Raw genomic sequence first — 13,454 nt, 5'->3', positions numbered from 1 at the left:
GGGTTTCGTTTCTAAAACTCCCAGACAGGACAGGACAGGACAGGAAGAACTTCTGCGCAACAAAAAGATGAGCAAAGTACAGAAACAACAACTCAGAAAGTCTCTCCCCTCCCCTTCTCCTCGAACAACCTTAACCATTTTGTTCGGCTGCGCTAAAACTGATCTAATAACGAACAGAGACCGAGTGCGGGGTGAAAAAAAGTATTTATACGTCTTAGCAATTAAATAACAATTCTGAAATATACAAATTAATTACTATTACCTATATATATAAACGAAGGATAATATATTTTTAGTTTTTGCTCTTACTGTCATGTTCTATCCCATTTCAACATTGTTTTTTTTTTTTTGTAGTTTTGCCAAAATCTTACACACAAACGAAACGAAAAAATGCAAAACCACTTATGAAAATAATAGTTGTAATTAACTCTATGCGAAAAAGAAGCATGCACACTAACAGTGCATTATAAATGAAATGAAATGATTTATGTATTTGCAAAATGGTACATACATTAAACAAAATTATGTATATGTAAGCGATTCATTGATTTACATTTTCGAGGAAGCTAGGGCAAGGCTGCACCTTGCCAGAGGGGGGTATGGTTAGCATCTCATAGCAGTTCTTCAAATATACAATTTGTATATAATAAACATAATAATAAAATGTATATTTCGGCTTGGCGGCTATATAGATGAGACGGCATATTTTCTGAGAACGTGAAAAAATTCTTGGTCCTTGATAAGGACTCCATCAAACCAAGGACATTTTTCCGAACACAAGAAGCCGTCGCGCGCCAGGATCGGCCTACAAATCACGGAGAAAATAAGAAAACAAATCTGACTTCTAACTTGTTGTTGTTGTCAGTTGTTGTACAAAAACAGCACACAAGTTGCGACTGCTCAAATTTCGGACCGAGCTACCAGGCGAACAGAAATCAGCAGAAAGAAACTGCTTCCAGCCCCAAAAGTATGCAACTAATATTTTAATTTGCTAAAGTAGCCTTCTGCTGATTTCTGTTCGCCTGGTGCCGAGTTTAGAAATTTCTTCGTGTTCGCATATTTAAGGTTCAGATTTTTGTTGTTGCTATATCTCGGGTTTTTATGGGCCGATCGGGGCGTGGCATGTCATTTCGTGACCGGGAGAGTCCTGCCAACCGATTGGCACCAGAAAAAAGGATATCCATTCCATCACGATTTTCGCAAAAAATCATGATGTAACCATCATCCAATTTGCCAAAAATCAGCCCCATTTTCGTAGTCGAGATTTTGATGCCGATCGACAGACTGGATCTTCGCGATCCTTGGACAGTTAGTCCTGTGCCGATCTGGCCCTATTTAGCTGAGATATAGCTTTCCGAAATGTTGGATTTGCACATCATGAAAATACTGGTTTTTTTCTGCAAGCTATATCTCTGCTAAACGGCAGCCCATCGGGGCGTGGCATGTCATTTCGTGACCGGGAGAGTCCTGCCAACCGATTGGCACCAGAAAAAAGGATATCCATTCCATCACGATTTTCGCAAAAAATCATGATGGTTACATCATTCAATTTGCCAAAAATCGGCCTCATTTTCGTAGTCCAGATTTTGATGCCGATCGACAGGCTGGATCCTCGCGATCCTGGGAGAGTTAGTCCTTTGTCGATCGGCCTATAAATAATCGAGATATAGCCAAAGAAAAATAGCCGAAAATGAGAAACTCAGAGCTGGGATACCAGGCGATATAGCTCAGATTTTTCCAGTTCGACCTCGGCGTGCCCCGCCTATTCATGAAAAGCAGGATATCCCCGATCGTTTGGTGTCAAGGACAATAAGGAAATTGCCTTTTTAACGTTAGTTTTCAGTAAAATGTCTATAACTCTGATTTTACCCATCGGATATGGGCGAGCCACGACTTCTCGTGATCGCGAGAGCGTTTTATCCCAGGCACCAAGGACGATGAGGATATACCTTGCTAATTTTATTCCTAATTATATTTTTAGTTAAATCGCAATAGCTATAGCTATAGCTCCGCTTCTTCTCGTCTGATCTGGGCGGTTCACGCCTTCTCGAGATCGGGGGAACATCCTCGATGGACTCAATATCAAGGATCAACGATATTTTCTCCAGTCATAAACAACAATACAGTTATGACTCTTTTTCTGTCTCTTTTTTCCTGCTGTCCACGGCTCCAGCATCGCAAAGAAACCAAAGCCCAGCCAATATTAGTGTAATTCCAATACCAGACAATGCGGTTAGTGGCTCTTGGTATACCAGCGTACCTAAAAGAAACTATAAACAAAGCATACTGTCATGTTCGTACCAAAGCATGGTGGGGGACCTACAGATAACACATAGTTGGACGCGGCAGTCAGCACAACGCACGTTAGGGTCTGCTCCGTCATTTGTAGCGCTTTAAGGAAACAGCGCAGGTTACAAACATTGCATATCACCATCAGGACCAATGGCAGCAGACGCAGCAAACCAAACTCTAGAGATAGACACAAAATATAATTACTTTTGAGGCAAATCTAAAATACTTACCCAGATACGACGAGTCAGAAAAGTTTCCTCCGGCTGAATCTTGAAAATACAGCAGCTTCTGTGCGCTCAGGTGGCTGGGCAACTTGCCAAAAAAGCTACCCCCGGCAGCACAAGCGCCAGCCACTAGGCTATAGCGGTAGTTTACCAAGGATTCCATTTAATTCAAATTTGTATAAATACAAAAGAAGAAAACACTCAAGCAGTGGAATCAGCTGGTTGCCGGAGCTGCCAACCTGTGTGCAGTAATATTAGTACAACAAATAAACGGCAGAGGGCGTTGTTTGTATGGCGCCAAGCCTTCCATTTGAATAAGCGCGAAACATTTTGTGAAGGAATTTATTTTCTCTTTCATTAGTTTATTTTACAAAACATTCTGCTAATGCCTTGACAATTAAATCGAACAAAGTCTCATTTGCTAATTGCGCGTTGTATTTCTGTATTTGTTTTTGTTTATCTTCTCCTGGAATTCTATATACTATATACATAAATAATACAAATGTTCTTTGTACCTCTCAACAAAACTCAATTCACATGCTTGCTGAACAAAGTTGCAATTGCAATAAAAGGGTACATTTAGAGAAGACAAAGCAAAATCCTAATGCTGGCTGGCTATAATTAATTCAATTCAAACGTGTACACATTTATTTATTGGGTTGGAAATTGCTTAAGTGGTTTTGCATTTCATTTCATTTCATTTCATTTCTTTTCGTTCGTTTCATTGCTTTGCTTTACTTGATCGTTTTAACTACAATTTTGCTATCGTATATTTAATTAAATATATTTCATACTTTTAGCATAATACTTAGCTTGTCTTGTTCTCACACACTCTCGCAATCTCAAGCAATCAAATCTAGTGAACAATCATCAATAAACAAGAGTTCCTAACCATTTTATATAAATAGTTTTGCTGTTCTTTTTTTGTTTGTTTTTGATTTTTGATTTTGATTCTCATTTTACATACAATATGTATAGACTAAGGTAAACTGCTCACATTTATTTTGTTGGATAATCTTTAAAATGTATTCTCTTTCTCTCTCTCTACATATATATATATGTAGATATGTATATATATATTTCAATGCTCATATATACAGAGAGCTGTGTGTGTATATATGTCAATTTGTATCTTATAATTTGTTGTGTTGTGTAGTGTAGTGTAGCATTCGTTATAGGAAAATGCAACGACTTTGAGCCGTTAATGGGGGAGCTCACAGAATTGAACTCTTTGTTGGATCAAGTTTTCTGGTTTATACAATTAACAATTCTCAACGAATTTTCTCACTAAATTTCTAAAAAAAAAAAAAAAGACACTTTTCTTTTGCTTGCTTACACAATCCCATGTAAAAAATGGTCTCTATATCGAATCTATCTATCTGAAAAATCTTTGCAATGGCATTCTTCACGATAATGCCTGCTTCTCTTGGTTAATACCCTGTTATTCAGCTGGAGCGTGGACCGTGGAGCGTGGACCGTGGACCGTGGTGATCGAGTCGAGTGCTGTTCCTACATGAGGACGCAGCACTTGCGGCTGGAACTGGTGCTATCGCTGACCACGTCGCCCGTGATGCCGCTAAACTTGTTCACCGAATTGCTCGTTGCCGGCGATGCGGCCTCAAAGTCCAGCAGGCTGCCGGGACCGCCACCACCCATGGGGCCCAGTCCCAGGGGTTGGGTGGAGATCGGTGCGGTTGCTCCTCCTGCTGACGCTGACCCTCCACCTCCTCCTCCTCCTCCTCCTCCTGCTACTGCTCCGCCTCCACCGTTGTTGTTGTTGTTGCTGGTGCTGTTGTTATTGTTGTTGTTGGCTCCTAAAACAGAACCATTAGATGTTGTTGCTGTTGCTGTTGCTACTGCCGCTACAATGGGATTCGATGCTGTGGATGTTGTCGTAGTCGTAGTGGAGTTTGATGAGAGTTCGAAATTGTTAAGGACATTCGCGGTGCGTGAGAGGGAGCGCTGCTTCTTCAAGTTCGACAAGGTCGCAGCACTGAAGCCATCCATGCTGCCAGCATGCTGCTGCTGCTGTTGATGTTGATGTTGCTGCAGCAGCATCGCGTGTTGTTGGAGCTGCTGCTGATGATGCGTGCTGTTCGTGTCTGTTTGTTGTGTGTGTGTGTGTATGTGTGTGTGGGTGGGTGTTGGGTGGTATTTGTGGGTGGATTTGTGTTGATGGTGATGATGATGATGATGATGCAGGCAGGCAGGCAGGCAGGCAGGCAGACGACACAGAACGGGCGACAACAACAAAAACAAAAAAAAAAGAATAAAACAGAAACAAGCAAATGTTATTTAACTTTTCTCTCGTTTTTTGTGTGCGATTTTCTGAGAGTTAAGGTTTTAATACCCTATAACCATGTGTGCGGGGTAGTTAGTTATAGGTGGATTATGTTACATGCAATCTTAGAGCGCGAGTCGTGCAAGTCGTGCAATCGGGGAGGGTCCTAAAGTTATCATAAGTCGGCATCTAATCTTAGCCCTTGATATCTAACAGATCGGATCATTAATATAGCCAGAATGAAGAAAACCACTTAGAGAGCTCTTTCTCATTCTCTCTATCTCTCGCCCACTCTTAATCGTGCAGTGTGCGCCCCCTGTCGGGGAGGCAGTGCAGCACGCCTGGGCTGGATGAAAGTGAAAGAGAGAGAGAGAGAGAGAAACATATCAACTACTTTAAAATTCGAATCATTCAATATCTGTAATCCTTTAATTCGGATCTACAGAGCCAATGAAGATCTACTTGGGATTTCCCTAAGCTTCAAGGATCCTATAGATCTAGGTCTAAATCGAAATCGAATCAAATTCGTTCAACATTAAGGGAACATTCAAAGGAAACAATTCGGTATTGATGGAAATATGGGGCTCAAAATAGACGATTTAAGCGACGAGAGCCCCCCACTTACAGGGTATATCCCCAGTCAACTACCTGGACATTCTGTTGGCTTTGCTCAGCCGCTTAGTCGGGGGGCGTACTACTTGTATTTTCTCATTCATTTCCTTTTTAGTAGAGTCGTTAAATACACATTAAACATTGACATTGACACGGGCGGAAGAAGCGCTTAAGCCGAGTATTTGCTGTGGCTTACAGGTGCAGTGGCGGCGGTTGATTGTGTGGATGGATGGATGGATGGATGGATGATGGGGAAGCTTGTGGGAAGCATGCGGGGCACGGGGCCAGTGATAGAGATGACACCACTCACCCACTAGAACGGTGACCTGGACATTGATCTTGCCGTTGGCAGCCTCTTTGGACGACTGAAACTGCACGGCCTCGGCACTGGCCGCCGTACCCTTGTCGGTGAGGATGACGGCCGCCGCTGAGGTGGCGCGTTGCATCTCGCCCACGGCACCGTCCTGGGCTCCTTTCAGGCGGAGCAGCTCGTCGTTTTCGCGGCCATCGGGTGGACGACGCGACTGGAAGGAATGTGTTGCGGTTGTTGTGGATGTGGATGAAGTGATCGAAGTGGCGTTGTCCAGCGCATCGGCGGACTTGGAGTGTGGCAGTAGCTGGCCAGTGCCGTGCCCATGGCCATGGCCATTCTGGCTGGCCGTCGAGGGGCGCTTCTCACCGTTGTGGTGGCTGCTGCCGCCGCCGCCGCTGCTGCTGCCATAGCCATAGCCATTGGCCAGTGGATCCAGGGAGGCAGGGGCCCCCTCTGTGGCGGTCGCCTCCTGGGCCTGCAGCCGTAGGCGAGTCTCCTCGACGGCATCCTTTTTGGTTGTCAGCGTTTTGTCCCGCAAACTGGTCCGGCGCACGGATTGCGCCCTGTTGAAAAATGGCAGAGATATACATAGATTAGTCCCTGGAGTGGTGTAAGGATGTGGATTCATGCCTGGTATTGTTGCTCTGGGAGCGGCGAACGCGCCTTCGTTGCGCCTCGGCCAGTCGTTTGCTCTCCTGCTCCGTTTTCAGCTGCTCAATGCGCTCTCTGATCTCGGGATCCTCACAGATGTCTACCGAAAGAACAATAGAAGTGAGAAGCATGTAAAGCATGTAAATATGCAGATGGGAGGATGGGAGGATGGATACCTGAGGGCGTCTCATCGTCTTTGTTGCGGACATTCAAATCGGCACCGCATTGGGCGAGCATCTCAAGGACCTCAAGCTAGAACAGAGAGAATCACGAATGGTCTATTATTATCCTGTTCGGCCGAGTCGCGCCCTTCTGCTGCCTTACATGACCCCAGCAGGCGGCCGCATGCACTGGCGTCCACAGATCCTTGTCCATGGCATCCACATTGACGTGCTGCTCCAGCAGGAACTCCACCACACGCACATAGCCATTGGCGGCGGCTATGTGCAGCTGCAAGAGTAAGCGCGTTAGTCAAAGAACGTTGGGGGCTGGAGCAGGGCTGGGTTTCAGGCACTCACTGGGGTGGCACACTGATAGTCCGGCTCCTCGAGATCCCCGCCAGTGCGGGCCAGCTCCATGAGATCCCGCAGCATGATGCGTTCCGTGGAGGAGCGCGTCTCGTCGATCAGCTCCTGGGTGACGCCGCGCTGGGCCATCTCGCCCTCGATAAAGTCCAGCGAGTTCTCGTCGTCGCACAGGTCGTAGGGCATGTTGCCGTCCGTGTTGACGGCCAGCAGGTTAGCACCGTGCCGGATGAGGATGCGCACCAGCTCGAGATGGCCGCAGGTGGCAGCCGCATGCAGCGGCGTCCATTTATCACTGTCCTGGGCATCCACATCCGCCCCGTACTCGAGCAGCAGCTGCAGCATCTGCACGTTGTTGTCGATGCACGCCTGGTGCATGGCCGTCAGTCCGTCCTCGTTGGCCGCATCCGGCGTGATGCCGTGCTGCAGCAGGGCCGCCACCTCTGGCATATCGTTGCGCGAGGCCGCCTCCAGCAGCACCACGCTGTTCTCGAAGGATATGTGCCGCCTGCCGCTCACCGTCCCCGACCCGTTGGCATGCCGAAAATGATGCGTTGTGTCCCCATTGCCGTTCATCAGACCCGTGTGCCCGTGGCTGGCGCCGCTCGCTGCCACGGCAGCGCTTCCTGTATTGCCCTTGGCTCGCTGCAGCTTGGCCCACTCCTTGTCCTTCTGCCGCGACAGCTTCAGCTGCTGGGCCCGCCGTCTAATTGGAAGAGAGCAAAGGATTAGCAGAGATATCAAACAGATACGTGGTGTGGCACTCACAGTCTGGCCAGCTGCAGGCGCTCGTGGGTGGGCAGACTCTCCACCGTCTGCATCTCGGCCACCAGATCGGCGTGCTCCATCTTGAGCTGCTTCGCGTAGCTGGCATCCTCCTGGCTCTTGCGCTGGATCAGAATACCCTTAATCATTTTGTCAGAGTCAGACGACACGGCCACCGTGCTCTCCCTGCGGTTATATGATATGTGTGTTCTTCTCAGTTTCTCACTTTCTCGGTTCTAATCAAACAAATTTAAACCATTTGTTGGGAGCAATTTATGTGGCTGTTGCTGTTGCTGTTGCTGTTGCTATTGCTCTGTCGTGTTTGTCTATGAAAATTGTAATTTGCATCTTTGAATTTGATTGCAAGTGCGGCTGCAACTGCGACTGCGACTGCGGGTGCGGGTGCGGGTGCGGAGGTCTATTGTGGTTGTGCCTCTCTGCTGCAGCTCCTATCACCTGCTACTCCTTGACAACACCCGAGGCTGCACTCATGGCAACGAGACCACGTTTATCCTTCGTCCTGCCGCCTCCCCTATCCGCTGTCCACCCTGTCCGCTCGCTCCCTCTCGCTCTGTTTACTTATGATTTGGTTGGTCCTTCGTGCTTCCGTGCTTCCGTGCTTCCGTGCTTCCGGGCTCCTGTTGATGTTTGTCCAAGCTCTCTCATTCGCTTTAACTGCAGATTTCTGTTGTGCTTCCCTGCCAAAGAAAAACAGACGAAAATTCAAATATAATATATATATATATAATATTCCATAAAATTGCATAGTAAATGCAGCGGCAGCGCCAGCAGCAGCGGCAGCTGTAAAAGCGCAAGTCTTAAATCTAGTTCGTGGATAAAAACATTAACTAAGATAAATGATCCCATTCCCTGGTTTATGGCTTACGGGTGTACGGTTGTACGGTTGTACGGGTGTACGGGTGTGCGGGTGTACGGCTGTACGGGTGTGGGTGCCGAGCGGTCAAGGCAATTGCGTTAATGGATCCCCATATCATCGCTGAAGCCAACCACTCGATTCAGTCCCCCTTTTCGTCGTCGCCTTATCCTCCATATATATTAATACCCTGCATTCGAAGAGTATTCAAGGGGTATATCGAACAGAGGGCTGCGCTTGCCGCCCCATAAAGTACATCGGACAAGGGATCAGTACCCGAGCCACGTGTGCCTCTACACAACACCATTTTGAAGAGAATATCAGACGGACAAGGGCAGGACATGCAGATAATCGGGGGATTAGTGGAGTTTAAGGAAGTTCCAGGTTGGACTCGCTTTAAAAGGAAGAAAAGCTCGTTAAAATTCTGTTTGCGATGATCAATCATTTTCGATATGAACTCAAAGAGTATCCCCAACAATGTTACATACGTAAGGAGCCCCCTCCTCCGCTCCTCCCCCCTCCCCCGGTGAATGCGCACTTTCTCAACATTTGTCCGTCGTTTTGGGTGCGTTGAAGTGTAAGAATAATGCTGATGACGCATTGTGTCCCTAGCATTCCCTTACCCTTCCCCTTCCCCTTCGACGCCTTCTTTACTCTCCTCCTTGCCGTTGCCAGGGCTGAGACCTGCCTGCCAGGGCTCTGCCTGAAATTGCATGCCAAGAGGCCATCAGACCATCCGACAGACCATCCGACCATCAGCCATCACCCATCATCGAGTTAAGTTTATTTAACTCGAAGCACAGCCCAAGAAGCCACAAGTCCAATCTCATGTGCAGCCAACTTGATCCTGCCAATGCGGAAGGGGAAGGAGGAAGGGAAAGGCTTACAAAGAGAATTCTAGAGTGAAGGAAAGTGAACAAGAAATGCCTTTCCTTTCCGCCCGAACTTGCACTAAGTCGCTAATTTACTATTCCCTCTATACATGCCCCCGCTCCACCCCAGCTCCGCCCCCGCTCCACCTCCACTCCACTCCTCGAGGGGGCGAAAACATTTAGGAGCAAGGAGAGAAATGCGAAAAGTCCTGGGGATTACCTTGAATGATTTATTATACGAGTAAAGTTCATGCCAAAAGGGAGGGTCCCAGAGAGGGAGAGCGGGGGCGCAGGGGCGCGGGGGGTGGATGCGATTAAGGTGCAACAAATGTTTATTTTATTTCATTTTCATTTCATTTATTTCCACATACATATCCATGCAGGATTCACTGCGTCCTTCCTCCGAGTATACCTTCCCAGGTCGCAGTGGGACTACGAAATGTAGTCCCCCACCCCGCCCTTCCCCTGCAACCCACGAACCAACTCTAGTCTACGGCTAGAAAATTGAGAACATCAATCGGCCACCTATCCTCATCGCAAGATTATGCTCAGCGGTTTCCTTCTCTCTTTTCTTCGGCGCTTGGGTCTCCGGTCTTCCTGAGAGACTTTCGCCCAGAGAGAGGACGAAAAGCTAGCAGCGATCATGGTCATTCATGTAGAATTCACCCCCCATCGAACAACATTTTGAGATCTCCACCAAATAGAATCCAGAAATGGAATTCTGGAATACAAATATGTTTAAATGATAGCCGGAAAAGCGTGAAACCAGAGCCACAGTCCATACCCAATAAATCTGGAAATCAATGCAGTTAATAGTCCTTTTGTCCCAGGGTTGCAGTGGGAAGGGCCCTCACGGCAAGGGAAAGCGGGAAAGCCGAGGTTCTACATTCACCCGGCACCCCGTACGGTGTTGCTATCTCGCTCCCCTCCGCCAGATGTTGCACACTGCACGAGGAAGAGTGTGTTTGTGAGAGAGAGACAGCCACTGCCTGGTATCATTTGTTCTTTCTGGCTATATTAATGATCCAATGATGCAACAACCCAGTGGATATGGCCAGAGCTGTGCCACAGGAGTCTCTTATAGTCCCTGCAACCAAGGCGCTCGACTTGGCTTTTGACACCGATCGAGATGATATGCATACAGGTACCCTATGGGGTTACCACTCCACCACTATTCGTAGATACCCCTACATTCCCCTTTGCGTATGGCGTACCATTCTCGAACCTAATTAAATTCTACTGGAAATGCATGCCAAATCACGTTTCTGTAGTTAAGAGCTGCAACATTTACAAAATCCTGTAGTGTTTATTTACTCAAAGTGCTGTTTGCTTAAATTTGTTCATTTGCCTGATTTCTTCGAGGCGAAATAACTCACAAATAATTCCCAAATACATCTGTACATACATGTGCATGTGTGTGCAACAAATCACACGCCTGAGTGTGGCTTTTACAGGGATTTGCGACTGAATCAATCAATTATTTACCTGGTGCTGCCAATAGGCCCCGAAATACTCGTGGGAGTTGGACGAATATGAATAGAAATTTTCTCAGCATCAGCCTCATTTCCCCCGAAAGACAAAGAGCAAAAAACACGATTATTCTCGAATCAAACAATCAATCATTCGGCTGTTCGTGGCTCTCCCAACGGAAGAGGAGAAGTATGTATGTTATGTTTTACGTCTCTTTTGTCTCTTGGCTTGGCTTGGCTTTCATCTGCTGCACGATAGTCTGGCAATCAATTCTCGATTCCCTGGGAAATTGCATTTACCAATTACTCTCATCTTTCGGCCCTGAAATATGGTATTGCAGGCCGTAATACAACATATAGTCATTAAACGAACAATTTAAATCGAGTATCGATTGTGGCCTGGCTAACAGCACACTTTCTGCCATCCGGTTACTGCATAACGGATTCAGGACGCATGCACTGCATGTCCTGGTTTCCTTGACGATGCAGCAGCAGCTGCAGCAGCAGCAGCAGCAGCAGCAGTCAAGTGGATCGAAATGGCAGCGCAGCCATTAAGGAAATGTTCATTTATGAGTTTTGCCAGAGATGGAAATACAAAGGATTTCCTTCCTTCCTGCATGTGCTACGTCCTGTTTGTGTGACCCAAAAATTGTCGATAATAACAGCTTCAGAAATGGCAAATCAAGAAGGCAACAGCAGTCTTTCGACAATGCGAACACCCTCAATCGGGGCTGGCAAAAACTATGGCTGGTAATGTGCTTGCAGAAAGTGGAAGAGGCACGAGAACGCCCTTAGATGGTGGCTGGTGGATAGAGCTGCAGACAAATTGTGGCTCGAGCTGGCAAACATTGCCTGATCCGAAGGTCTTTCGTCTTTCAGGAGGCTCTCGAAAGCCGTACATACTCGTGCATAAGTGCATTCATAGATGACGCATGCAACTCCAAAGGTACACGGGAGTAAAAGTAAAAGCAGAGAGTGAGAGAGTACGAGCACGGGCACGAGTAGGAGTAGGAGAACGAGTACGAGCACAAGCAGTAGCGAGAGAGTAAGTACGAGCACAAGCAGCAGCGAGAGAGTAAGAACGAGCACGAGCAGTAGCGAGAGAGTCGGGGTGTCGGCGCAACGAGCTACAGATTGCATGTGGCGGGTGGTGTTCTGTCGTAACGATCTCCAGCCAATGGGTAGATATCAGATACCACATTGGAAAGACCTTTGGAGGCGCAGGAGGCCCTACGAATGCCACAAATGGAAGGGTCACGTACCTCTACATGAAAATATACCCTTTGTACACCGAATGCCCTTCATAGCAGCCACAATGCCTCGACTTCCTCGACTTCCTTTCACGCTGACACTCGTGCGCGTACACCAGGGCGTATGCGTGTTATCTCCTGGGGTCAGTCAAGGGCCCCTACCCCCCTCCTAACCTTCCGATTGTGTGCGTGCGTGCCCCAGGCTTTGGGCTATTCATTTTGCACGCCTCGCGTTAAGCTCGATATTTATGCAACTATTTAATAAATACAAAAAAGAAAAACGACGAGAGGGAGAGGGAGAGGCAGGGGCTGGGCAGGGGCAGAGGCAGAGGCACGGGCAGGGGCAGAGAGAAAACAACGCAAACAACTAATAATTTACAGCCCCAAAGACGGCGGGCGGCATTAACTGATAGCAGATAAGATAGCGAAAGCTCAGCAGAAAAGCGCCAGCGCCACAAAACGAAAGACAAAGCCCACTACACGACATTCTGCCGCTCACCCGAACATCAAGGCAAGTGACGACGACCTCAAGAGAGCTCAAGTGTGCCGGAGGGAGCCCCATTGTATTACAGGGTACGACGGAGCCTAGGGAATGGCTGGCTGGGTGGAGAGGCCGCAAATGAATGGCCCTCGACGGGCGCCATGTGCAACACGAGTCCGACGGCCAGCCACAACAGCAGCAGCAGCAGCAGCAGCAGCAGCAGCAGCCACGATACCTTCGAGGCATCTATGTTGCATGCAGGGGTCAGGGGTTGGGGGTCGGGGGTCGGGGGTCGGGGGTACTGTCAGGGGATCCTCCAACGGCCATCACTTCTAATGAGCACCAAAGCACCAGGCAACAGCCCTAGAGAACCATATGGCTTTGCTTCGCCTGATTGCCACACAGTGCCACCTGGCTACGGGGGAAGCAACCAGCCAGGCCATTGGGATGCCCTCTGGAGAGCTGGCTGAGGCCTTGGCCCTTTCTCCATTTGGAATAGAGCGAATATTGACACGAAATCACGATTGCAATCAACCGGACACGCATACGATGTTTATTTAATTGAAATTTAAACATTTTCTGTCACAGGTCCGGGCTGTTGAGAGTTTGAATGTTAATTAATAAACACGATAATAATATTTGATTAAGTAGCGCATTCTGCGGATTTTATGCACTCAATTCAAGGGCGAAAAAAAGGGAATTCCCTTTGAATTGGCCCATCAATATTTATATCCAATTAAAAACTACATTTCCCGCTGCCGCACCACCCGTTTCGCAGCTCATTAGACGCCCCCCGCTCGACTCCGCCCGACCCTCATAGTTTATGGCCATCGAAGCGTCCCGCAA

At 47.7% G+C, this 13,454-nt stretch overlaps 2 protein-coding genes and 1 long non-coding RNA gene across 5 annotated transcripts in view; all 3 read right to left on the bottom strand.

The window, feature by feature from the left end:
* Positions 1–1,735: 1,735 nt before the first annotated feature.
* Positions 1,736–2,679, bottom strand: LOC6599052. Its single transcript, XM_026993218.1, has 3 exons — positions 2,523–2,679; positions 2,324–2,469; positions 1,736–2,270 (listed from the first exon to the last, which is right to left on the bottom strand). Exons 1-3 carry the CDS (start codon positions 2,677–2,679, stop codon positions 2,127–2,129), a joined length of 447 nt encoding a protein of 148 aa, XP_026849019.1. The 3' UTR covers positions 1,736–2,126.
* A 918-nt stretch (positions 2,680–3,597) lies between these two features.
* On the bottom strand, positions 3,598–7,811 carry LOC6599051 (protein phosphatase 1 regulatory subunit 16A). Of its 2 annotated transcripts, XM_026993189.1 has the most exons (9): positions 7,666–7,811; positions 6,892–7,603; positions 6,698–6,823; positions 6,550–6,625; positions 6,353–6,473; positions 5,716–6,285; positions 4,365–4,378; positions 4,283–4,327; positions 3,598–4,213 (listed from the first exon to the last, which is right to left on the bottom strand). In XM_026993189.1, exons 1-9 carry the CDS (start codon positions 7,809–7,811, stop codon positions 4,026–4,028), a joined length of 1,998 nt encoding a protein of 665 aa, XP_026848990.1. In that variant the 3' UTR covers positions 3,598–4,025. The 2 variants fall into 2 exon arrangements, with proteins under 2 accessions (XP_026848990.1, XP_026848989.1); XM_026993188.1 differs by having other exon boundaries at positions 4,283–4,618; positions 5,720–6,285.
* A 311-nt stretch (positions 7,812–8,122) lies between these two features.
* Positions 8,123–13,454, bottom strand: part of LOC113566660 — a 41,996-nt gene continuing 36,664 nt past the window's right edge. For both annotated transcript variants that reach the window (XR_003409185.1, XR_003409186.1), the window contains one exon: positions 8,123–8,360. This is a non-coding gene — a long non-coding RNA (uncharacterized LOC113566660). The remainder of the gene's footprint in view (positions 8,361–13,454) is intronic.

This window comes from Drosophila persimilis, unplaced genomic scaffold (genome assembly GCF_003286085.1).
Source record: "Drosophila persimilis strain 14011-0111.01,24,50 unplaced genomic scaffold, DperRS2 tig00000808-arrow-arrow-pilon, whole genome shotgun sequence".
NCBI lineage: Eukaryota > Metazoa > Arthropoda > Insecta > Diptera > Drosophilidae > Drosophila > Drosophila persimilis.
The sequence above is the reverse complement of the archived record's forward strand: the minus strand, read 5'-3'. Positions and strand labels throughout refer to the sequence as shown.

Bases quoted from the DNA above. Each gene is read 5' to 3' on its own strand.
- LOC6599052 (XM_026993218.1), bottom strand. From the start codon at position 2,679: ATGGAATCCTTGGTAAACTACCGCTATAGCCTAGTGGCTGGCGCTTGT. The intron at 2,470-2,522 runs GTAAGTATTTTA...GTCTATCTCTAG, and splicing joins TTCTGACTCGTCGTATCTGG to AGTTTGGTTTGCTGCGTCTG. The intron at 2,271-2,323 runs GTAGGTCCCCCA...CTTTGTTTATAG, and splicing joins CGTCCAACTATGTGTTATCT to TTTCTTTTAGGTACGCTGGT.
- LOC6599051 (XM_026993188.1), bottom strand. From the start codon at position 7,811: ATGATTAAGGGTATTCTGATCCAGCGCAAGAGCCAGGAGGATGCCAGC. The intron at 6,626-6,697 runs GTAAGGCAGCAG...TCTCTGTTCTAG, and splicing joins CGGCCGCCTGCTGGGGTCAT to CTTGAGGTCCTTGAGATGCT. The intron at 4,619-5,719 runs GTGAGTGGTGTC...CACAACAAACAG, and splicing joins CCAGGTCACCGTTCTAGTGG to ACACGAACAGCACGCATCAT.